Source organism: Haliaeetus albicilla, chromosome 12 (genome assembly GCF_947461875.1).
Source record: "Haliaeetus albicilla chromosome 12, bHalAlb1.1, whole genome shotgun sequence".
NCBI classification, from domain to species: Eukaryota; Metazoa; Chordata; class Aves; order Accipitriformes; family Accipitridae; genus Haliaeetus; species Haliaeetus albicilla.
In genome coordinates, this window is record NC_091494.1 from 42,452,903 (window position 1) to 42,479,165 (window position 26,263).

Here is a 26,263-nt window from a genome sequence, read left to right on the forward strand (position 1 = left end):
CCCATTTTTCAAAACCACAGTGATTCTCCTAATTAAAATTTTGATTAAGAGTATGATTTTTGAGACTAATAGTTCACAGAATGAAAAACATAATTTTGATCTATGGTACTCAAAGATTCTTAAAGGAATAGCAGAAAGAAATGTAACACGTGCAGTGTCTTCATTGCCCTTTCATGTAATAGTTAGAAAGCAAAGACCCATCAAAGTGATCTATATGCTGTGTTATCAAAGTTAACAGAAGTATGTTCTTTCAAAGACCAACTCTTCAGCCAGTTTCTTTTTTTTTTGCCAACTGAGTAAGGTGATACAGTTGACTAATAAACTAATCCTTTACCATCTTTATACGTGAAAAATTCTGTCTATCTGAAGAGGAAATCCATTTGGTGTCTCAGAAGGGTCGATGGGGAACAGAATACTTGTGTTACAAACCCAGAGCCTGGCAAAATCATATACCTCTTGTCTAGCAAAGCAACCTCATAAGCTACAGAGAAGTTTCAGATGCTGTTTCACAAATTCTGCAACCTATTAAGCTTTTTGATTCTTTAAATATGTTTTTTTCCATTCTAATCCCAGAGGCAGCAGTGACACTTTGACTTTCCCAAGTTGTCCAAATTAGCTAAGACCTGTCCTTGCTCTCGGTTGAGTTGTGCTGCTCTCAGCAAAGATTCATGCCATACCTTGGGTGGAAATGAAGCTACCCTCAAGTCATCACTTGTCCTCTACTGACATTTACTCTCAATAAAACTTAAGCTGTATGCTAAAAACAAAAAAAAGGTAATTAAAATACTGAAAAGTTCTTTTATTTGAGGAGAAAGGCATGAGAGACAGTGTGGAAAAGCATTAGCTCTTCCCAGATTTATAAATATAAGGCAGTCAAACTGCTTAGCTATGGCTATTCATTTCCTAGAGAAAGACTTGCCCTCTGGGCATCCTCATAAATGGGCTCCGTAGGTGGGAAGTACATTTAGATGGATTTTCTGCTTCCTGAGCAGTGTGAAACACTGATGACTTGACATTTGTCATGGTCTGGTAGTGCCCCTCAGTTCTGATGGGGAAGTAGCTCATACTCCAAGACCTGCTCCACTCTTGGCTTCTACACAGTAAAACGAACTAAAGAAGCTGTGACACATGCAGTGTAAATATTTGTCCATTAGGAGATGAACTACTAACAACCATAAAATGAACATACAATACCAGCTAGTAATTACAGATCTTGCCAGACTTCTAGGGATAATGATGTAGCAAAACATTCTTTTACAAGTAAAAGAAAGGAGAAAAAGAAAGGAGAAAAAAAAAAAAAGACAGTTGAGTAAAGCCCACTATGAACACCTATTTTTGCATCTTTAGAACATCCACTGAAGTCAGACTTTCTAGACTGCTTGGTTCCCTCATAAATGTAACCTTTTATTAGGGCAAGATATGGAGTAAGTAGAAGGCTAAAGAAATATTAAAAAACATAAACTGGCAAAAATGTACTCATTCACAACTGTAAGAATAGTAAATAAGGCACATAAAGTTACCATATATGAAAGGTTACCAGAATTATCAGTATGCATTTATCTACAATCTTTAATTTTCTGTAAGCAGTCAACCAGATGTAGACCTTGCAGCAGGCCATAACTCGCAACTTCTTTCAGCAGAAACACAGTCTCAAAGCAAAGGGATGCATATTTTCCTGTGTAAGCTTTTAAGTAAAAATTCCTTACTATCAACAGAGTACTTATTGTGTTACTTATTGTTATTTCAGGGCAACTGACAATCCTCAGCCTTTCAGACAAATTAATAGTTGTAATATTATGTTATCAATTATACTGAAACATGCTATCATTCCTGTAAAATGGTGGTAATCTGAAAACAAATTATAGCTGTCCAAGCCAAGGAGCACTCAGGTTTGCTACTTGCAAGCACTCTGTCTATCCGGAAGAAGAGCTAACGGATTTGCAAGTATTACTGCTTGCAATTAACAAAAAGGGAAACAATATATGTATTTTAAACCACTGTTATTGAAAACATTTATGTACCTATATAATTAGACTGAGAAACAAGCACTTGATAGAAAACCAAGCCTTTTTTGAATTAACAAACTTCTTCAAGGTAAATGTGAGAGGAACTAACTCCTAGTTTCTGTCTCGGGGCAACTTCAAGTATTGACCAGACCTGCCACCTTCACACAACTCCTGCTGTGAGAATCCTCTTCCCCTGTGGAAGGCATTAATGCAACTACAGAAAAGGAGACGTTCCTCTCTCCCAGCAGATGGTGGATTAGAAAAACTCTCCCCCCAGACACGATGCTAATGCCAGATAACATTCTGCTGTGCTGTCGTTAAGCTAATTTTTTTAGAATTAATGTTGAAGATGGAAAAATAAAAACTGAGTTCCTCAGCTCCAATTAGGACTCGTTAGTCATATACCCTGCTGGAGGGAAAAACGAACAGGCGCTCCCACCGCAACACCAAATTCCTACACGAAGAACAAAACAAGTTAGTATGCAGTTGTAAGGAACGCTGTTGAAAAATTCAAACCATAAAGCTGCAAATCAAAAAGTTGTATCTCGTGCAGGAAAGCACACATCTAGGAGACATTTCAGCCTTCACTTCTGTACACCTCAAACGTGGCCTTAAGACAGCAGACCTTTGCTGGATGAAACCAAGTATGAGTCGGAGGAAACACAACGTCACAATTACACAGAAAATTAGTCAGAAATAACCAGCCTCCTCTTTTATCATTGTTAGCACAGCACACTCAAAATGCCTGCTTAATTCTCCAGAATTACGGTGTATTTATATACACTCACAGAAGCATCAGAGCTAGCTAACTAGATGATCAAGAGCACCCAGTGCCATCGCTTCCACTACACATTACGAACAGAGCTCAGAGCTCCAAGGCAGGCATAGCAAAGGGGTTTTCTAAGCAGGTTACTGCCTGCTCTGCAGACATCATTTCACCTGCCATTTTCTTATAGTGGCAGGAGGTCAAGTGCCTGCCAGGCAGCCCTCTGCACCCTCTTCCGCCACCAACATTCACACTGGCCTTACTGCTGTCGTGCTTAGTGATGCCAAACAGGACAATAACCAGGAATTCCAGTTTCTAAAAGCTGGGGTCAGTTTCCAGGTCTGAAAAATGTCTTTTGGGAAAAGAAAACAACAGCCTTCTATTACAAATACCAGGACAAAACCAAAACAAATAAAGGCAGGATCAACTGGAAAAATGAACTTTTAAACTAATTTATCACACTTAATACTATGCCACATCATATCCACATCATGCTGCTAAAGGGATGTTTCTTATCTGCAAAATATGTACTTTTGTTTAGCTACATATTAAACCAAATCCTTAACTTCCCATCCAGTTGATAATTAAAACAGTTCACAGGTATTTCCCTGAAATAGTCAAGTTTACCACAGTCCAGGGAAACCAACAGTCCTTACATCATCAGCATTTAACTTAAAAGTTTGCAAACACCGTAACATATTAAGAATGATGAGGATTGGTAGACCTCATTAGCTTAATTGCTGCCCTATAATTACACGATACAAAGCTATAATCAAGTGACAAAATTATCTCCACTATCCATTCCCCATCCCACCAAAAACCAGTTACAGCTGAACTGGCTCTGGCGTCTTCAAAGCTAGATCTGCCTTCACCCTCACCTCCCTCAGACGAGCAGTCTTGCCGAACATAAAAAATAATTTCCAATTGCAATCTGTCCACCAGGATAAGATACGACAGATTCCTGCCTCTGGTAAACAAAGTCATCTTCTTACTGAAACTGATCTACTTCTTTCTATCTACACAGCTCTTCACTCACACACACTAGCCATACTTTATTTACTAACAAAGGCCAAAAAAAAAAAATAAAAAAAAAAAATTTACTATTCAAGTGCTGTTTTGGAGGCAGCTCTCTTAAGAAGACAATGTACCATGCAGTGCTACAATATTATCTTTTCTCAGGTACCTTAGAGAAGTGTTAACTGCTTTTCTATCACTCCCAAGTTATCATTTCTTTCTGTGCTTCCCCCCTCTTTGGAGGCTGAACAAGATTTAGATTTTACATTAAGAAAGAGTATACCAGCCTTTATATTCCATGAACAATGAAAACACAGTATAATGGGGTTGCAAACTTACCTATAAATACGTTGTAATTAATTTTTACGTTTCTGGTGGAACCATGTATAATCTGATGGCACTTGGCCAGTGCTCTGTGCTATCAAAAAGAAAAGAGATCCCGAAAAAAATAAAACAAACAGCCATGGCTTCCCTCAGCCTTCACTCTGTCAGATTAAGAGAACGGCAAACTCCTCTAATCTCCTTTCAGTAAGATGGTCTAACAATTATCTTGATCACCCTATTAACCCCTCTTGAGTACCAGTTCCAGCTTTACTTCACCTTTCATGAATTTGAACAATTTAATAATTTATAGTTTTCTGAATGAATTCTCATCCATACTTTGTATAACACTGTAAGCACTTTTCTATCTCTGTTACCTGGTCTTCAGCTTTCTATTAATAATAAGCAGTTATCTCAGTAAGTGATCAGTAGCTAATGAAATCTAAAGATACAGAATGGGAAGCTGACATATAAGCCTGAAAGTATTTTCATAATCAAATAACTGATAGTTTTATCCTGTGTTGCAAAGAGAAGAAATACTAAAGCAGTTTTCTCATGTAACCTCACATATTTCACAAAATAAAAAAATAAAACCGAACAAATGGAATTTAGTATCTTTGTTGAAATACAGACTGACATCATTACTCGTGCTTATCTTTCTCTCTGTAACCAACTGTCCTTGTCTGCAGACAGTCTGGTTTGTCTGACTTGCAGAGAGGAACTTTTCCAGCCCAAGATTCACCTAAGCAATTTATCTGTCTCACAGCAGAAACCAACAGAGACACCTGCGGCTGCCTTCCTTCCAAAACAGCTTCAAAGTCATTCTAGAGCTCAGCAAGAGCCAAGGAAAAAAGGAAATTCATGAAGAAAGCAGGGAAAGGGAAGGTAAAGTTAGGCCCATTTTTAACCTGCTTAGGAACAGAATGAGAAAATGAAACAAAAATCCAGAAGGGTGCTTTGTACGAACAAAAGAGAAAGGCTCCAAAAAATATCACAATGGAAGTCGCAGGCCGATAGGAAACTTGCAAAAGGAGAACAGAACATGACCACCACACATTTTCCTTGACTTAAAAAGATGGTAACCTTCAAAAAGCATCTACTACCAATACTATTGATCTGTGTCTTGCAGTTTCATATTCTTCCCAAGCCACAGACTTTGGGAAGTTTCTTATCTTTACAAAAAATGGCATTATCACTGGTTGAAGAGAAGGAATAATGAAATGATCTACATATCTCAAGCTGTTAAGACTGTTTTCTGTCAGTAGAATGGAATTCCCACCTGCCCAAAGAGTCACCACAAAAGCATCTCCAAAAACTGGAATTTAGAAGAAAGGAATTGTAGCCAGGGATACTGTTAAGACCTGCTCGAAGGTTGTATTTGTGAGTCAGTTGCCTAATTAATTAATATTCCTTCCTTGATTTATTTTTTTTTTTAAATAGTGTCCTAGAACTGTGAGAGTAAAAAAAGTTAACCTTTGAAAAATATGCTTTCTCTGTAAGCTAAAGCTAGCAGGAATTTCTGGCCGTGGGGAGTCTTGCCATCCCAAGTTGCTGCACAAAGAATCCTGACTTACTACCTTCTGCTTTGCATTTCAGATTTACTTCAATAAATTTATTAGTAATTACATTTGCAACGAAAGACAGCTTTTCATTAGAAACACATTCAACTTAAGCACCCTGAGAAACTGAAACCACCAGTGACAATCCCTCTGTGCATCAGGTTTCTTTTATTTTGTTTCGCACTTTCACATTCACTTTAACAGCACAAAACTCTAACTGCATCCAAATACGTACCCAGATATCAGACTTTTGCAACTAAAATAAATATGTCTAGTTCACCTCAGCATTTATCTAGCAGAAAAGACCATTAGGGCACAAATTGATTCTATTAACATTACCATTTAATTAGTGCTTGTATTAAAAATTGTTCAAGTTTAATAGAATAGCAAACTGAACCAGAAAGACTGGAGTGGCAAAATTATCTGCAAATTAATTTGCCTTCCAACAGAGTTTTAAACACATTTTTCAGCTGTATATAGCAAAGCAAGCTTAAACTTAACCTTGCAGCACAAACACAAATGAAACCTTTGCAACAGACTGATCTCACCTCCAACTCTTGCTCCCTCTGTAGTGCAAATTGTTTGAATGACTTGACAATAAGGCCAGCATTAGAGCAATCATAGACGAAAATGGAAGGACTGCCCATCCAAGTTTGCAGGTCGTATATGGAGAGAGGAATATACTGAGTATAGTTCTATAAGAAGAAAAAAACCAAAACACTCAAGTTACAAAGAGACAGAGAAGCAACAAAACCTGCATTGGTGAGATGATAAAATACATACAAAAAAATTCCAATTCTGAAATAACAAAATAAAACCTAGATTGAACATTGGGCATATTAATCAATACAAATACCATTCAACATCTACTAATAATGAGGACTATGAACCCAATTCCAACAAAAACAACAAGTAGATTTTATTGTGGTATTGTTTAAAACACTCAACTCTAAACTAAAATTCTAAAACTCAGCAAAGAGTGCTTTTATATATGCTAACAACTCCAACCAGCATTTAATAGTCCAATTTTATCTCAAATTTCTGCAACACTGGTAAAGAATGTAAACCAGCTGTCTCTAACTTAACATCAAACATCTTAAACTGAAAACTTCATCAATTAATCAAGACTGATAATTAAGACTCTGTAGCCCATCAGCAGCTATGCTATCTTAGTTTAACGAGATGCTTCATAATTTTATTACAGCCTTTAACTTCTGTGCAACTTCCAGAATTATCCAGTAAAATTAAAACCAACAAAGCCTGCCTTCAACAAAGTGAAGTACCAACAATTCAGTTTCTGTAAATATGAAGTATTTTGCCCCTTGTCTTCCATCTTAACCCCCCCTAAATAATTGGAGGCAAGAGCTTCTTAAAATACAAGGAGGATAAAATATCAGACATTTAAAATTAGCTATGAAAGGCCACACCCTAAACTAAGTGGCAGAACTGGAAATATAAACCAAAGCACATTTCTGCCATTTAAGCCTGCAAAGAGTCACTACCAAATATACAGTGGCTGACTGCATAATCCTTCCCATCCGCAGCCAGAGGGCAACCTGTTCATGTTCGTACAGCTTTGAACTCTGCCCAAAATCTACAGTAAAAGCCGTGATGTTCCTATTAACATCAGCAGAATGATGGATGGGATCATAACTCCCATTTAAATTCCAGAGACTTAAAATAGCTGTAATAAAACCAGTAAACTTTTACAAAAATCAAATTTTCAAGGACACATATCAGCATATATAAAGACAGAAGTGATCATAAACCATATGTTAGATAAGGTATGAAACAGTAAGTAATTTCAAAATCCAGTTTTGCCCATATTTAAAAGTTTTGGTTGTTTCATTAAAATTAATAGGAAAAATTGTTTATAAAAGCCAAAGTTTTAGGGAGTTAGGAGCTTTGCAAATTGTTGCAGTATAGAACGATACATGAACAACTCACCCTTGGCCCAGACCTTTGTTAAGCACATCACTCAGTTTAAGCACATTCCAATCACAGTAAGTTACAAAAAAAACCCCCAAAAAACAAAAAAACCAAACAAACAACCTGCTCTGACACATGTAATCAATAAGATTTTATGGGCATGCACTGTTTTAACTTTGTATTTATAATGCATGTTGCTACAGTTAAGACTGGATTATAGCTCTGATTAATATTGTGATATTTCCAGCCAGAAGAATTTTATGTTCCAACTTTACTGTGGGGTCACATATAACTTATCGAATTTGCTAATGATATGTAAATGAGATAGTTTGAAGAAAAAAGGAGTGTTAAATAATAGTTTTCTAGCACGGTTGCTCAGGGTGATCTTTTGATGCTTGCTCATCTTGTCTCTGCCATGCTGGGCCTGTCCGTATGTTTTGTTCTCAGTATTGACTTTGGTTTTCAGCAAGAAAGTTTCTGCTCTGTTAACACAGCTCCCACCATCCCTCTGTGACTGTTTAAAGGAATGACACAACAAAAAACTAAACTAGAAACTGATTTTGAACAGATTTCAGAAGCAAATGCTTAACAAACAACTCAAAAATATGAAACCCCCCCCCCCCCATTCTTCAGATTTTGCAGAGAAGCTCCCCAGAACTTCAGAATGAACATGTTTGAAGTCGGGGCAGGGGGGGTGATTTTTTACCTTTTTGAAACCACATTGGGATTTTCTCAGAAAATAGTAGCAAGCAAAACTAGAAAAAGAACATTGCTCCTTATTAATACAACAGCACTCACAATAAATATATGAAAAGCATGTTATTGCATCTTCAAAATCTGGCAAAATGCCAGACAGTGCCAAATTAACTGGTTTACAAGGACTGTCTCAACCCCTCTTTTGTATGCCAATACTGTACAGAGAGCCAGAGCAGAAAGCCTACAGTAAAATAAAGTACAACTCCATAATTAAGTACTGGCTTGTAACGCAAGTCAACAAGAGCAGCCAGTTAAAACAACAAGCCATGGCAATCTGCTACAGCATGAAGGAGGACTGCAGCTTCTGGCGCTTATTTGGTCAAACAGAGGATGTTTCAGCAGAGCTGTGGACAGGATGAGTGGTATGTAAATAGTTTCCAAAGGACTTAACAGAAACACAATGATGATGCACAGTTTGTGTTGCATATTCTCACATTAGCAGCGGAATTTGCTTCTGATAATGCACACATTTCACGTCTTTTTGTACACCAGTAAGACATAATAGACCAAGGAAAAGGACATTTTCAAGATAATCATTCCTTCCAAAGCATGGCACAATTTCTCTTTCCATTTCCTATCAAAGATGAAACAATGCTTGAAGAGTATTCTCTAAAGAGATTTCTCTAAAGCTAAAAAGCTTCCTCAGAAGATTGCCGAGTTCAGCTTCTGTCCTGGGATTTCTGAACTTCGTGGAATCCCTCAGAAATCTCAGGAAACAAACCTTGTGGCAATGAACTTACAGGAATCCATCCCCAGTTCTTTCTATATGTCTTATTATCTCTCTAACCGAAAGAGTTCAGGCACATTTTGTTTGTCAAGCTGCCAACCAAAAATTAACAAACTAAAGCACTATAAACGCCTTCACGTGCTGCCTTGGAGTAGCACTGCATTTGCTGAGCAGCTGTGATTAAAAGCTAGGGAAAAAAAATTACAACTGAAAATACTTTCTGCTTCCATTAACGCTGTCTCTGACCCCACGACGTTACTGAGCTGAAGTAATTTTTGAAGCGTGTGTTTCGAGGGGAGGAGGAAGGGCGCAGGGAAGAGGAGCAGGCACCTTCCCACACTCACACTCTCTGCTGCAAGGCAATGCAGTCAGACACACTCTATTCCTTTCTACAAAGCATATATAGAAGGTCAGGTTTAAATTCTAATAAAATTAATGCAAATGAGTATCAGATTATTTATTTACTACTCTCCTCTTCATCTGCCAGGCTAGATTAAATACCAAAAGGAAAGGCTTGCTTCATAGGTGAACCCTGAAAGGTGAAGGTAACCAGAGGTATTTATACTACAGCAAGCACAACTTGTCAAAATCTATAAAAAAATTAAACTCAAGGAAAACCTGTCTGTAGGAGAGAAGGCAAGTTTGGTTTTTAAAGACCAAGTTAGTTTAGCTACTAGCTTTTCAAGTGCCTTATCCAAATTGTACCATACTCCCTCCTCTTCCACACACCTCCCTGGAAGCATCTGAATGCTGTTAACTGAACAAAGTGACTGAGAAGTGCGGCTGAAGTGAATCAGGCTACATGATACTTCCTGAAGGTTTTATCTTTTTTAATCTACATATCAGAATATAGCATGCTTAATCTCTCCCAAATACACTACTGCCATGCAAGGAAGGCTTCTTACAGTGCACAGAGATCAGCTGCAAATGTCTCCCTCCAACAGAGCAGGGGGACAATCTGCTAATAAGCTCTGGCAGCTCTGCAGCCCCACCGTCAGAGAAACGGCAGAGCTGGAGCAGGGCTGCCCATCCGGGTGTTCCTGGGACACCTTCAAGAACATGTCAGTCCATCTGCCAGGCCCTTTGTCAACTAATTCAGTCAGCTACATAAGCAGACAGTTTTTCAGAGGAGTAGATAATAAAGCATGTAAGAGAAGCATTCTCCTTATATTACCATTTTAAAACATCAGTTCAGACAGAGCACCAACTGTGCAAGGCCAGAGGTCTAAATTAATTTTGAAATACCAACTCTTGAGAAATTAAGGGGAAGATATTAATGAAGATCTAGCACTTTGTGAACTTTCTCCAGCATCATTACAAAGTGCTCCTGCACCACTACGTCTATTTGCTGTCTCTGACAGCTTGCTGGCGCATGTTGGGAGATTTAAATAATCTGTGGTGCTACAGGAGAGATGCTTACGAGCAGCCATGTCCTTTTCCCCTAGCGGCAGCATACCTCCTCCAACCCCAAACACAGAACTGCTTGGGGTATTCCGACAACACCATGACATTCCTGGCACCATAAGCTTTAGTAAGAGCTGAAAGCCATAGCCTCTCACAAAACATGAGTAATAAACAAACCTAAGTGTTGTGACAGCAAAAGTAGATTTCCAAAGATGGCTAGTTGTTACAGGGGACTTGGGTGAAAAAGAAAAAACTGAAGAGGTATTAAGGTCCTCTAAGTTTCCAGCAGCTGCCAACAGCACTGCAAAGCTTTTACTTCTTCCCTCGCAGTAAACCGGCAGAAAAGAATAGGCATCGGGTCTGCTAGTCTGTGCATCCCAGAAAGCTCTGGCAGCCATAAGGCACAAGGTCGCTAACCCGTACAGCTCTGCCAACTTGTGCTGCATGCAGGCTGGGCTGCAGGAGCACAGGGAAGGCAGGGCCGGCTGCTCAAACCCAGCAGGAGAAGTCCTCTCTGTCACCACCTACGTCATCAGCCCCATAATGGCTGCACACCAATTTTATGGGAGAAAAAAAAAGGGAAGGAAAAATGAGCATCTACAGACTGAGAACAAAAGTATATTGAAATGTTTGGACAGACTCTTGAAATTCCATTGTTGTCTCCTATCCTTGAAGTAAAATAGATGTCGCACCTCCTATTTGCCACACTGCCCTCTACTCTCCTGCAGCACCTGCACCAAAACCTTGCTAACAGACTGACGAGTCTCACCCGGACCACACGCTCTGGGGAACAGGAGAAAGATGCTCAACCCACGGGAAGTCAGTATAATTCCAAAAAAATTTTATTTGCTTCGACAGACACAGGTCAGCCTGTAACACACCACATCCACCAGCCAGGCATGTTTCACTCCTTTTGGCCCCTCACTTGGATGATCTCAAGGTCCCTTTCAGCTCTGCCTTCATGCTCTTATAACTGAGACTTCAAGTGCATGCATGAGCATTTTAAATCTAATTTTAAAACGTCAGCACAGTCAAATTTCAGTACCTCTACTATTTCAATTCAAGAGGGCTATAATACTGAGCCTCATTAGGCCCTCTGCTTAGATCTGAGACTGAATTCTTTAAGACTGATTTCTAAACACTGCTGATTTCCACACACACCCCTGCAGTATTTCCTTAAATTGAATCTTTTGCTTAAAAGAGAAGTTCCACTCCTGATTCGTTCTTTCCCAAAAAAGCCAATATTTGGTAACATGCTGCAAAAAATACTGAACTTCAACTTTCCCCACCAACCTTTATGACAATCAGATTTTTTTTTTCCACTGCCTGTAAGGTAAGTCAGAGAGAACTCAGCTCCTAATCACGAGTGGTGTCCACACCACATTATCCCAGCTGATACTGCAGGCAAACTGGCAAATACCCAGTAAGCTCTTAATAAAGCATTTGGCACAACACACAACTTCATTGAGTAGTAATTTCCTCTTCTTTCAAGTGTAACACATTCCGCCCAGCGTTCTTTCTGGTTTATTTATTACCCACTGGCTGTTAAGTAAGAAGAAGGTCACTCCTATTTGTTCTTAAACACCAAATTCAGCTCCAAAATGAATTAGTATTCAGACCAATTGTTTATTGGTCTGAATACTAATCAAGTCTCCAAATAGATGCACCAGAATAAAGTGATGCCCTCTTGCACTTTCTCCCCTTCCCTTCTACCCTGCTCTTTCAAATTACCAGTGAATGATCATTCAATTATAAAAATAATACAAGTGAAATATGAGAAAAGAAGCTCAGTAAGCTCCCAAAATAAAATAGGAGCATATATATAATATTGAATGCAAGTCCTATGTCAGCTGAATGTACTTTTCAGCTACAAGCAGTATCTCTCCATTTCCTAAGATTCCATTCTAAATCAGTTACCCTTAATAGAAACTAAATAGCTTAACTAAAGGGAAAGCAAAGTACATTTAGGTCACACTTGGAATCACTCGAAGGGTGTTGCATGTCATCTACAGAGCTGTACAAACCATGGCTACAAACTATGGCTAAGCAGGAACAACACATTCTTTAAAAAAACCAAAAGATACCTCTTATGTTGTACTTGGGGGGGCTTTTCAGTGCTCTGTGGTCTGGAAGCAGAGCTAGCCATATGGTTTATTGTCCTCATGCGGTATCTCTAGGTAGTTTGAACAATGGCTGTTCAGAGTTAGTAGACATTTTAAGCATAAACTTCATGGTAAGAACTTAATAATCAGTCAGTGATGTAATGCAGCAAAGCCAAGTCCATTGAGGAGCCTCACAGTTTACCCAGACATGACAGAGCTGGGGTGCTACCTCTGAAAAGCAGATGAAGCAAGGAAGTAGCTGGCTTTTCAGTGTTTTGCAAATGAGCTTTAGAGCATCTGAGAGTAGACCCTCCTGTCCCACTGGGAGGTGATGGACAACCTATTTGGTCTCACAGAAGTTCAAGAACATGAAGAAAGCAAACAGCTGTCAGCAGGGAACCAAACAAATACCTGTGAACACATTTTAAACCCTGAAAATCCAGCTGTTCTCTAACAGAACACTTCAATAATTTATACAACAGTAAAAAAATTCAGCTGTTCAGCACTGTTTCACAAAGACGCACCTTATTGAAGACCCAGATCTCCCCATTTACTGTTGGCCTGGGGACACCATGTCCATTGTAGTGGAAAAGTACCCGCTCTTCCTTGGCGTTTCGACGCAGAGATGTACACAGTTTCTTAACTTCATCCACCGTAGGATCAAGACTCTGCTTGTACCTGGCCTAGTAACATAAAATGTAAGATAATTTTAAATGTAAAACCAAATCTATTTGAGATGCAGGTACCTAGTTAAGACAGAAGCATGTATATAAATTGGTTACTTGGAAAAAGAAAACACAAAATATTTACTGTAGAGCTGAATAAACAAAATATGTCTGCTACTGGTGTGTGGGATCGCACACACACATGCAGTAACAACACAGGTTTTCAAAAAGCCTTCAGGAAGGCCAAATCTGTTTTCAGCATTGGCCAGCCTCAAAAATAACCCTGCACAATTCTCTTAATCATCAAATTCATACCCCATACATCTCCAACTGAACAAAATTCCCTCTTAAAGACAGAATATTGTATAAATTAGATATTCTGTAAACCTCAAATCTCATTCTGAAATGTTCCTTCCCTCCCATATGGAAAAGGGACCCAGCTCTCGCTTAGAGCCTTAAAAGGAATGAAAATACCAGACTGAAGGGTGGAGGAGAAGTTCAGATAGCTATTCTTCATGGAATAAGAATAGAATAAAATGGAATAAGAATAATAGAATGGAATAAGAATAAGAAAAGCAGCAGCCTCATCCTATTCCTAAGCCCCAACTTTTATTCCCCTTTTATTACTAAGACAGATATAAAAGAAACCTGGCCAACACATCTGCAAATATGTTAAACCTAGACAGAGTCTTGCGTTTTCTAGATGGACCGACAGCAGACACAGTGAAAAATTTTATGGCAAAAAGTTTGTCTTCAAAAAGAAACATGGCCAACTTCTTGCAGCTGTACTATGTACACTATGGGCATACTCATCTTCAGTAACGAGTTTACTTTTAACTTGCAGATCTTGCCATCCCAGCAGCTCATCACCACTACTGGTTCCATCAGGCCATAAACATGACTATGGCTCAATAGCTCGTCTGCTCTTTGCATGTAAGAGGTGTAGAGAATACTGCCGACTAAAAGTACAGCTGTTTTAAAAACAGACTAGTTACCTGCAGATACTAGAAGAGACTACAGAAACCTACAGAGTTACAGAAAAGTTAATAAATGTTCAATCAGTGAGTACATGATGATTTTAGTCAACATTCAATGATGGATAAAAAACAGGGAAAAAAGATCAAAGCAATCTAGCATAACACTAACATACTTTTAAATTAACTTATTAACTATTAGCAGTTAAGATCAGGCACTAGGTTACATAAGACTGTATTGCACTCCCCTCCCTAAAGAAGGGTTATGAATATAACTATATTTCATAACCTCACCTCAAACAGCTTATAGACAATGTCATTCTCAAGATAAAAGTGCACAAAAGTCCCAGAAATTTGATATTCACATAGCTGGGTAAAAAGAAGGAAAACTGATCGAGAGCCCTTGGCAACCGACCCTTACTTTTGGAAAAATTTTATATTCAATATCATCACAATTTTGTTTGTGGACACCACATTATCGTTCCTACCTATACAGCTCTACAAGCATGTAAATCAGAGCACACTTCTATGAGAAAAAACCCCAACTGTTAAAAAAAACTCAATACTTCAAAAACATTTTTACTCACTTAAGTTCAAGATGCCTATGTAGTAGCTAGTTTGTCATACTCAAAAGTGCATTTTTTTGAAGCAAGGCCAAATACTAACAAAAAGTCTTTCAACTGTCCTTCGAAAGACAAAAGCCTGTTTCTTCCTCTCTTCTTCAGAACTGCAGAGAGAGACTGAGAATCCAGAATCACAATGGCTTAAAAAAATTAAAGCCAATGTATTGAAATAAAGAACCAAGTTTAAGAGCAGGACAACCATCTACATACCTCTATAAAAATCTGCTACTGAAAGCCTGTTTATAACCAAATCAAGGTCTCAGAAGTTTGGGTTTTCATCTATGATAGGCAAAGATAAGAAAGTCTTAAAATATCACAGTAAAAGAGGATGAAGCACTTCAATATAAAAATGGTTTGCTTATCTATGAAGCTTGAAAAACAGATATCATGCTGCTCAATTAATATTCAGCATCTCAAGCCAATAGGCAAGATAGATACAATGAATGGCATCATTTACATGATTACAACAATAAAGAAAAGCAAGCAAAAGGAGAAAAAATATTAAGAAAGAACCAGTGATCTAAAACACTCATCCTTTCGGGGAACTTCCGCACTAAGTAAAGGTAAGAGGCTATATTAATCTTAACACGGATCCCCCCCCCACCTTTTTCTTTCTCCTTTCAGTGTTGTTATGAAGGCGCTGATTTCCAAAAATGTGCACCTTAAATCACATTCTGCCTGCTGGCATCTTTACAAGACACTATAACCAGAGTGGTTGGTAATTTTTCAGCTCCTTTTTTTCCAAAGGAAAACATGCTCATTCAAACACTCCTCACGTCCTTTTAGCATAAATATTAAATACAGCTCGCAATTAATGGAGGTGAATTCACACTCTAAAACTAAAGCCTGTAGATCTAAAGATCCAAACTGTAAACATATCATTTGCGCATTGAGAAACACGAGCTGAGAAGAATGAAAAGGAGAGGAGGGAGCCTGTAAATAAGCAGACAGTCTTAGTCCTACCTGTCAGCTCAGGACTTCCAGGCATGAGTGCATCATTCATGCACATACAACAAGAAACAGGTATCTGAGTAACAAAGTAGACCAGGTGGTGTCTTTTTTTTTTTTCTGGCCTCCCCCCCCCCCCCCAAAATACCTTTTCATTGATATGCAAAAAATACCAGGAGAATAAGTACAGTAATTATGAGAAATGTTCAGGACTTGTTCATTTGATTGAAGTATGGGACATTAGTTGTGGGGGGAGACGAGGACCTTACTGGTTTATGTGATGGTCTGTGGGACAAGGTGCTATTTTTAATAACTGTTAAAAACAAATAAGGTCTCCTTCCAGAACAGAACTACAGAAACTGAAGTTCTTCGAGAAGAACATAGAGAAACAGCATAAAAACCTTGCTAACCCATGGGCTGGCACTCCTACCCAGTACCAGAAAGCACATTACCGATGATCAGCTCTACAGCATCCCATCACATTTAACACAGCTGACACCCAGATGAGCTGCAGTCCAGGAGGATTCACCAATTCAACAATTTTACCTATGAAGTAAAATTGAAGTATGAAGTATGAAGAAGCATTTTTTAAACAGAGTTTTAGTTCTCATATGAACATTTTGCATTTTAGCATCACTACCCTTTTGATGAATAATTTCCTTTTGTCATCCTCCTATATTTCCTTCTGTCATTATTCATTTGTCTTCCCTGGCAACATGCTACTTTCCTTCCCTTCCACTTCCAAACAGATGCTTTCAAGCAGTAGTTAGTGCAAAAGGTAACAGACTGCCCAATTGGAATCCTCAAAGATCTATTGGGCTTAATCTCAGCAACTTCTGTTGAAGTCACAAACAAGAAGCTTTATGTCTTGTTTTCCCTTTGTTTTTATGAGCTATTGACCAGTTCCAGATTGTTACTGCATCTGAAGACCTTGCTGGCCTTCCCTGCCTTCTATTATGTGTTGATGACAGATATTTTCTGGTGTTTGGCACAGAGTCTTTGCTTCCTGACGCAATTATCAGACAAGACAATCTAGACTTCGATTCCTCTGCAGATGATGCCCAGCTGTATCTGTTGCTCCCAGCTGATGTTGCAATCATAGCATTAGAGCTGTCAAAAAGCCCAACCAGAGCACTGTGATGGACAAGCATGAAATTGCTGACGGTGATGTCAGCTGGGTTTCTGGTGTGAATTTGATTTTCTGATCACTTCAGTGTCTCACTGAACAGCTCCTGTCAAAAGCAATAACTTTGTGGCAGCCTGATCTAGACTATCCTCATTATTCTACTCACGCAGGCAAAATTAAAAGTTTTGCTTGTTTATGTAATATTGCCACATTTCTATGAAACACTCACTGGTTTATCCAACCTTTTTCCTGTATACTTGTTTAAAAATACACTTTTTATGTTAATTTTTAAAACATTTCAATTTTCAGTATGCCACAAACTTCTGGGTTGACAAAACATTGTATTGACAAAGTTGCAAGATATAAGAGGAGTTTCAATGGAGAGGGAGTTCTGGCACCCAAAACAGGAAGAGAGAACACGTTAGGGCTAAATACCAAGTGCATTAGCTAGATGTTTTTGCTGTGGACATTAACATTAACCATGCTTAATGCTGAAATTTAAAGTGAGATGGTTTTGCTCTACAGTAGTTACGCTGATTGCCTATTGACACACTCTCTCAGAACTACTTTCCAAATTATTTCCAAATTTCCTATCACTACAAAATCAAAGCAATCGTCTTTAAGAGAGAAAACAAGGATACTCAAAAGATGTGATCTATCAAAGCCGTATCATTTCCTTATTCAAGACAAAAGCAACATTCTGGCTATATCTGGTTTGAAAACTGTCATTAGGATCTACACCAGCTCCGTGTCATTCTCGTCAGGACGAGCGAGCAAGGTCCAAGTGAGCCAGCAGAGCAGGGCTGATGCTACCAGTATAATTAGCAGGTCTGGGAAAACACCAGAGGAAAAGTGTCAGTGGGCAAATAAAGCAGAGTTACAGCTGAATAGCCAGTCAGCTCCTACCCCAGCCTCACTAAAGGGGCTGCACTGGGACACCAGGGCTCAAACACAAAATACAAAAAGCAGTAGCAATAAAGTACAAGCATTGTCCCATTTGTTTCATGAGGGATTCAGTTCTTTCAAAGGATAAATAAAACACCCACATGTTTACTGATTAGCAGGTGACAGCAGTAACCTCTCCAAGACGAGTCTGTCTGGAGGGGAAAAACCAATTCACTGTGTTCATCAACTTCTGTCCCACTGGGAAATGTCAGTATGAATCGGCTGCATAAAGTAATTCCCACAGTTCTGTGGATTTTGTGCTTAAATTAATGGCTTTGCTTTGGAAACTTCACCTAATTACAGGTTTTTTCTTTTACTTTGAATGGGGCCAAAACATAAATCAAACAATGAGGAAAAGTCAAAGTTTTTCAGGCCCCTTTCCCAGGATATCCCCAAGCTATGCTCAAAAGAGCAGGGGCTGCAGAAGCTCAACAATTTCGTGACAAAGTGCTTTTGCTGTCATTTGAGAAACCAGAACCTGACTCATTATCCACATTCCAAACTCTGGTGTGCTCAACCCTGCCAGATGCTGAGTTCAGGAAACTCACCTCAGGATTAGGTCCTATAAAAAGGATGAAATGCAGAGTGCTGAAAGTGACAATTTGAGAATAAGTGATTTAAGTTGCTGATGTTGCTTAACCATTAATGGGCAATGGAGAGAGAAAAAAAAAAAAAAAAAAAAAGAAAGTTTTGGAAGCCAGACCAGGTTTCCATCATCGTTGGCACTCCTCAGCCCAGCAGGGTGACTGATGCATGCTGGAGCACTATGGCATTTTCATCAGGGAGATCAATTTTTTTTTCCCCTCAAGAAAATACAAGGATAAACCTATTTTCCCATCAAAGTTATAAAATTCAAGTCTTGATCCTTCCTTTTCCTGTAGCCTAAGACCTCAGTCTTGGTTCCAGAAAGACTCCACAAGACTGAGACCACAGTGTGCCTGTGATTCAATGCAAAAATAGCAACACCTAGCACAGCAGATATGAACTACATTAAAAATTTATCTTTTGGCATTCATAACCTTTGCTATTTACAAGTTATAATACTGCCCTCTTTTCATTCAGCATAACAAAAGCCTAAAGTCACTCACCTTTTATCCCTAAGATACCTTACTAAACCTGATGGGCCTAACTTCCATAAAAATACATTTATACTCCTTTTTTTAGAACTCATACTGACACGTGATCCCCAAATTGCTTTCCCTAGTAACTTCATACTGCTGAGGTGTGATGCTTTTGGTGAGTCTGGGTTGAAGAACATAGCTATTCCAATGACCTCCCTAGCCGCTACAAAGAGACATTAACTAGTATGTACAGCTGTAATGAAGGTAAAGAGGGTAAAACTGTGCTCATCTGAGTGGAGAAAAGGCATCATCTGCACAAGGTCAGAGACTCACACTTAAAAGTTAAGAAATTCTCAGACGTAACTTGGTTAAGCAGGATTTAAGCCCCTTCGCATTTTGCAGATTAAGCTCTACAAGACTGGAGTGGGGTCACAGGGCACCAAGAAACAACTTCAGAGAGAAGTAGCTGGGGGTAAAAAGGTAAACCGTTTGGAACGCCTTGAAAGTCACTGTGTAAGGACTAAGGAAGCTCTCCATGAAATCACAGCCCTGTTTCTGTTCATATCTGCCCTTCTCTTGTTCCCATCTCTCCTCAAAGAGATCAAAATCACCCTTACCGTCGGACACACTGTTGGGTAAAAGATTCCCCAAAACAGGAATGGGTCTGGTAAGACAGCTCTGCTCTTCTTGAGAGACTCACTGGCACTGCTGCTCCATTTATCATCTGAAGATGTGTTCCCAATTTATCAACAGAAGAAATTACTCCAACATTCAATATTTTATACTGAAACTGTCTTTTACACCTCCTTACCGAAGAAGCCACATGCATGATCCTACCCAGGATCTACAATGAAGTATTTTTAAATATAAATTTTTAAATTTACAGCTTTTGCTTTATTTTGCTGAAGATTTGTTTTTAAAACAGCTGTTGGGTAGAAAGAATCCCACATGCAAAATAGCACACACAAAGCAAGAAAAACACCGTTTCAGAGTTACTGCTACAGGTAAAATAAATAAAACAGAATCAGTACAGTTGTAGCATTTGAGTTTTTAAAGTTCACTATAGAACTGTCAGTTGATATGCAGAATACGTACAATAAAATGAACTGAAAGGTTTCCTATTCTGCACCCTGCCATCTCATTGCTTAGTCCCATAGAATCTCAGAAAGCAAGGCTGGGTTGGGTTTCATGAAGTAGTCTAGTCCCATCCCAGTTATCCTGATGCAGAATCAATTACACTTGCATCCTTCCTGACAATTGATCATCTAACCTATGTTAAAGCCTTCCTATAGCAGATGCCCAAAAGCCTTGCAAGGCAGCAAGTGCTGCATTTCCCTTATCATTATAAACATTTTCTCCTAACATAGCCTAATTCTTCCTTAGAATGATTTATAATCTTTTTCTGCTTAATTCTTCAAAGCAACTCTACTGTTCAAGGTGAACTTCTACGTAAATGGGACATCACAGGATGTCGTGCAGCTGCTGCACTGTGACTTGGATCAGATTTGAATCCCAGTTTCCAAATGCAGAAAATACATTAAACCTGAGACTTTGTCATGCACACAGACAGCCTACTTAACATGATTTAATTAAAAGGAATCAAAGCAATCTAATTATTCCAAGAGAGTGTTTTTTGGAACAATGCCCAAATTTGAAAAACAGAAATATAAAAAGCCTTACAAAGAAATAAGTTACTAAAAACCAAAGGTAACGAAACCAGCAGTTTCAAGGGCCAAAGATGTGCAGGTTTCATACTACCTCTCTTGGCTGTGCGCGTACCGGAGCCTCCAGCCCAGCACACAAACCACTTTGCTGCTGCTCAAGGCATCAAGGTCACTGCTCAAAACTGCTGCTGTTGCTCCACTAGCCAGTTTAGCTAGCATGGTTTGTGAGGACGGAGGGAGCAGAACACCAGGAAAAAAAGGGGAAGAGACCTAATAGCAGGTTCTGAAATGACAGGAAAATTGTTACGGAACTTGTGTAGTCAGTTTTATCAAACTGACTGTTAAAAGTTAAAATTTTGGGAACGCTTACTCAAAGGCATGCCAATGGTCCTGGAAGGAAGCAAATCCACACTGCTTCCTCCTACTCCATTCTAACGAAGCAGCACAGTAACTTCAGAAACAGATTATTTCTACAACAGACAAAAGAATTCACCCAATTCAGGGTAGGGTGCTCCAGGGAGTGATAAATCACTCTAATCTCTGCATTCCTGACTGCCACCTCTTCGTTACACACAAGAATCCCTGCAAGTTCCCAGGACTGCAACTGTACAAACCATCCTGCAGTTAAATCCGACAGCCACATCTTCTACCAGCAACACCAACACCAGTACACTGGAGGGCCACTCTGCGATATATGGCAGTGCAGAAGCAGTTACGCGTAAGACCATGTTAGCAATCATTTTCACAGTAAGAGAATTCAGACCAATATCTTATATCCAAAGAATAAAAAAAATCCTGCAGCCAGAGATGTTTCTCAGATGTTTGAAGACTTATTAATGATGAACACTAAAAATCCTGGATTTAGTTTTCCTTAAAGTGAAAAAGATAAAATTGAATTAATTCAGATTCCATCTTTTATGGGGCAACTGCCAGTTTGATGCAACATGTTCCTCCAAATGTCTGGAACAAACTCTGGCTTAGACGTATAAAATAGGCATATATATGTCAAACAGTTTCCCAGGCATGCAATTGGACGACCATGTTGTGCCACACAGCAAAGCAACATCACTGATGTTTTACTTTTTTTTTTTTAAACTATTTAACACACTGAAAGCATACAAAACAATGAAAAAGAACATTGCCAAAATGATGGCTCTGGTCTTCCCAAGCAAAACATAATAATTCATTCAAATACTGGTGTTACAGTTATTTTACTTAGCTTAACACATTTAAATAGAAATTTTGAGCAACATAACCATTCATTAAATTAGAAGGCCCAAAACAAAGATTGGGTGCATGTACAGGAGAAAGAATTATGATGAAAACTCTGAAGATCACTGGAGAAATTTAAACCAATACCACACCTACACGCATGTGCTTCTGGCTTCATTTTCATCCTTGCGTAAGAACTCTGCCAAGCTGCATCTCTGTTAGAAAAGCAACAAAGTGGAGAGATGAGGAGTATCTTCTCTTTTTTACTATTTTAGAGCTATTCACCAAGAAGACTACCTCAGCGTAGCATTATTATTCCAGTTGCTACAATTTAACTTTTGACAAAATCAAAACATCATCTATGTCCCATTGCTTTCTTTTCTCTATTTTTATTAGATAATAATGATGAAATAAGGAGCAACAATGCACACTTGAAGAGTTTTCACATGATGCTCAGCACAGACTGAGACATATCTGAGTTAAACTACACAATGAAAACCTTTGTGCTTTCTTATCCTGTGACTTTCAGTGTAGAATAAAATAGCTGTGGTCGGAAAAACTGAAGTAAGTCCTTTTGAACTGAGTGACCAGTATATTAAAGTCTGATTCTGAATTATGGTACAGGAAAAAGCAATTCTAGTCCTTCAGCATTGCTCTAGGTTTTACTTACTACGTCAGTAGCATCACAAAGTGGTAACTATCCCCTTAATAATACAGGATAACAAACTGGCTCAACAGAACCTCAAAAAAAGCCAATGGGAGCCCAACTCTTAGAGACCACTGCATTTTTACAGTGATGGGGTGGGAACATTTTGGTACCATCAGCCTTTCTGAGGGCTTATTAAAAGACTTTAAACAAAAAACTCTTCATAAGGACGGCATAAATATATAGCAGATAAGCCGAAAGAAAAATTACCCGCAGTGGCACTGACAGAAATAGAGATAATAACTTCTATGTATATCTAAATCCTGCCGAGGAGACAGGACCTGGCCAGCCAGGTTACAGCCAACGCTGGATCCCCAACACCACGACCTGCTGCGGTTCCCAGTTGTCTCTCATGCAGCTTAGAAAGATAAGCTCTGAGAATGAAATGTGCATTTGATTTGTTTTTGCATGGCAAGGAATTCTCTTTCAGATCTCCACTCACTGAGGCTCAAAAGTCCTGGAAAATCCTAGCTTAACTGATTTCAAATAAATTTTTTTTTAATTATTAAGAGCAAAAGTTTAGGAAAAAGAGAAGACTAAAATAGCTATTACTTATAATGGCACAAAATTAAGACAGGGCATTTTAAGTATACACCACACAGATAAGCTTCTGTTCTGTTTTAAAACATTCCTCAAACACTAATCCTCACTTAGTAAAGCAGCAGCAGGGGAACAGCAGCATTTATACTTGCACGTTAACAAATTAAAATACAATAGAAATAGCTTAGATAAATTAGAAGAGAATAGTGTTACCATAGTTTTATTTATTTATTTATTTTCAAAGCATTCTATGAAATCATCTTGTAATGACATGCAGGAAAATAAAAAATAGGGTCAAAATATTTCAGTAAGCTACTCAAAAGGTTTAAATCATATTCTAGTGCAGTAGAAAGGAAGCTCAGTGATTTGTGCCATCTTTTTTGTCCTTTTAAGGACTGGAACTTCAATTTTATTATTCTTGACTGGATGCTCAAATTCACCCTTGTTTCCATTTCTCTAAAGGTCACATTAGATTTCTTCTCTGAATATTCAGAAATTCTTTGCAATCGCCTCCAGTCCTTTTGTTAGGGAACTTTTTGATGTTGAGCAGAAAGAAGAAAAAAACCTAAAGCTCCAAAATGAGTTGGAACATGCAGACAAGCTCATATATGCACGGAATTCGGGTAGTTACCCAAAGATCAGATAAAGCACAAGTAATCTCCAACAGAATCCCATGTAAGTGTGTGCAAGGGCTGTATGACCCAGCACTATTACCTTGCACTGGGTAATATCTTGCATCAAGTAAGAAAACTGTGATGAATACAGTCCACAAAAATATATTTTTATATTTGTACATATTTATGAATTGTAAGTTAATTTCTATGAGGAAATAGTACACAGTACATCTAGCAAATACTGAGATTCACAGTTTTCTAAACACCTTTCTGATTTCCTCTGTCGAGTTGGAAAAAAAATAAAATAAAAAACGTTTAAGCCCAGCCAAGCCTCAGCTAAAGATTTGCTCTGGTTTACTGCAACCCAAGTTTGGGAAACACAGAGTAAGAATTGTACACTAGCTGTGACTGAGAGGCATCACTATGCTTTGGGGGTTTTTTGGTTGAGGGGTGGGCGGTGTTTCTCCAAGCCTTAGAGTTTTCTTCTCCTTAGGAAGGTTTTCAAATAAAAGTTACTCTATCACAAAACATAATTAAGATTTAAGACTGACTGCCATTTTGATTTTTGGTATTAAAAACACTTCAGATGAATCAACACTCAGATCAATATTTCAACTACCAACAGAAAGTCTTTAATTATATCTATAAGGTGGGTTCCGGAAAATTAAAAAGGAATTACAAGATACACGGGGACTAGCAGAAAAACTTGGAGGAAGCTAATGCACAGCACGAGTAGTTGTTCCAAGTGATCAGGAGTTACAAGCTTTAGAAAGCATATGCTTAAGGTTTAACTTGCTGGACGCAGCCAGTTCGCAGCTACAGAGCTGACACGGCCATCATCAACCACAATCAGTTACAAGCAATGAGATCACCAGATTTTCCACCCCCCTATCACATCTCCAGGAGTGATGGAACAAAAAGTGTAAACGAAATTAACTCAAGTATTAAATTACTGAGCTTAAACTGTAGAGGGTAACCTCAGTTTAAAACTGCCTGGGTATCAGGAAACGTGAAAGTGGTAAGCATGACATAATTCTTTTAAGTGAATCCAGAGGAAATCCGGAGCAGTCTGACATGTGTGCTGAGCACATTGGTAGGAATAATAATAAACAAACAGAAACATGAACAAACACCTCAGGGAAGAGTCCATTTAGCATCCATAATGAGAAGTCATACTTTTTTTTTTTTTTAATCAAACTCTTATCTTCTAGAGTTTTTTAAAGAAATCAAAGAGCATGGAGATGAGAGAAAGTATCTTTTTGATATAAACCCATTTTGATTCCCAGAAGACATTTAGCAAGATCTTAACATGAGATTTGGAAGAAAGTCCATATATAAAGACTTGCTTATAAAACAAGTGGGTGGGGGGAGAATCATTAATTTTGTCCATGGAGGAAAGTCACTGTGAAGTTCCTATCAGTTTTGTAGACCAAATCATCCAACATTTTAATAAATACTACTGAAAAGGGAATGAGCAGAAATATGACAGTCTGTTGATGACAGAGGGTTATTCAGAATTACTGCAGGCAAACTCTGCCATAGGGAGTGTTTCAGCAGCAATACAGAAGAGGATATCCAATACGAACACATCTAAAAGTTATGCAAGAAGAAACACCATTCTGATTTTACACACAGAACAATTAGCCTTGAACTACATACTAGCACCCAGAAACAAGATCTTGGGAGTACAAGGAGCTGTTCTGTATAAACATCAGCCCACCATCAGTCATAAAAACAAGTACAGAGTTAGAAATTGTCAGGAAAGCAAGAAAGAAGCCCGAAAACCACTATGCCACTGTAGAGATCCAGCAAACACCTGTATCTTGAATATGGTCTGGTTTTGGGGTTTTTTTAGGTGTGCAATAGCTTTCACATGAGGAGTGATTAAATGGCCTAGGATTCATCTGCCAGGAGAAGTGATACAGAAGCTGTACGTAACAGTGGTCTGTAAAATGAGAACTAATTATGCTTTATTCATTTTTTCTCTTGGCTAGCCATTATGTCTTCCAACACTAGAACTAGGTAAACTAAAATGAAAATATCCATTTACATGTTTAGAGCAAAAGAACAGAGACACACAACTTAACTAAACATTGTAGAGACAAGCATGTCCTTGCCACAAGACACCACCATTCAATCACTTCTTTGAACTATAACTTTTCAGCTTTCATAAACTCCTGGAAGAACAATATATGCAGGACAGTAAAATACTAAGACTCCACCTCCAGCTCACAAAGCCATCAGGTGAGCAAGATACACGCTTAGTTCCTCGTGTGAAATGTTTTTACGCGTCTGCAGTTGGTCAGGGTACCAGCCAGGGTCCTGAATTACATCCAGTACAGCCCAGTTGGTCCAGTCCAGTTACCTACCCAGACAGTTTTTAATCACCACTTCATTATTCATCTTTGCTCACTCACTATAGTCTTGGCAGGGACAGTGCTAGAACTAATCTAGGGGATAAACCTCTCCTTGGAGACTGAGCTTCTGCACAGACCTCTGAGGGTCTGCATCTCAAGCAATTCTCTCCAAGCCATTTCTTCCACAAATTCTTCCAAAACACACTAACAGTTCCTGTTCCTAATAACTTTCACTACTAGTTGC

General features: G+C 38.6%; 1 protein-coding gene across 5 annotated transcripts in view; it reads right to left on the reverse strand.

The window, feature by feature from the left end:
- The window catches only part of RPTOR (regulatory associated protein of MTOR complex 1), a 163,458-nt gene that overhangs the window by 105,340 nt on the left and 31,855 nt on the right, over window positions 1-26,263 (reverse strand). For 4 of the 5 annotated variants that reach the window (XM_069799444.1, XM_069799443.1, XM_069799446.1 and 1 more), the window contains exons 4-5: window positions 13,109-13,267; window positions 6,215-6,361 (exon numbers count right to left, since the gene is read on the reverse strand). In XM_069799444.1, the coding sequence (XP_069655545.1) occupies window positions 6,215-6,361; window positions 13,109-13,267 (306 nt within the window). The remainder of the gene's footprint in view (window positions 1-6,214; window positions 6,362-13,108; window positions 13,268-26,263) is intronic. The other variant, XM_069799447.1, reaches the window with a different exon arrangement.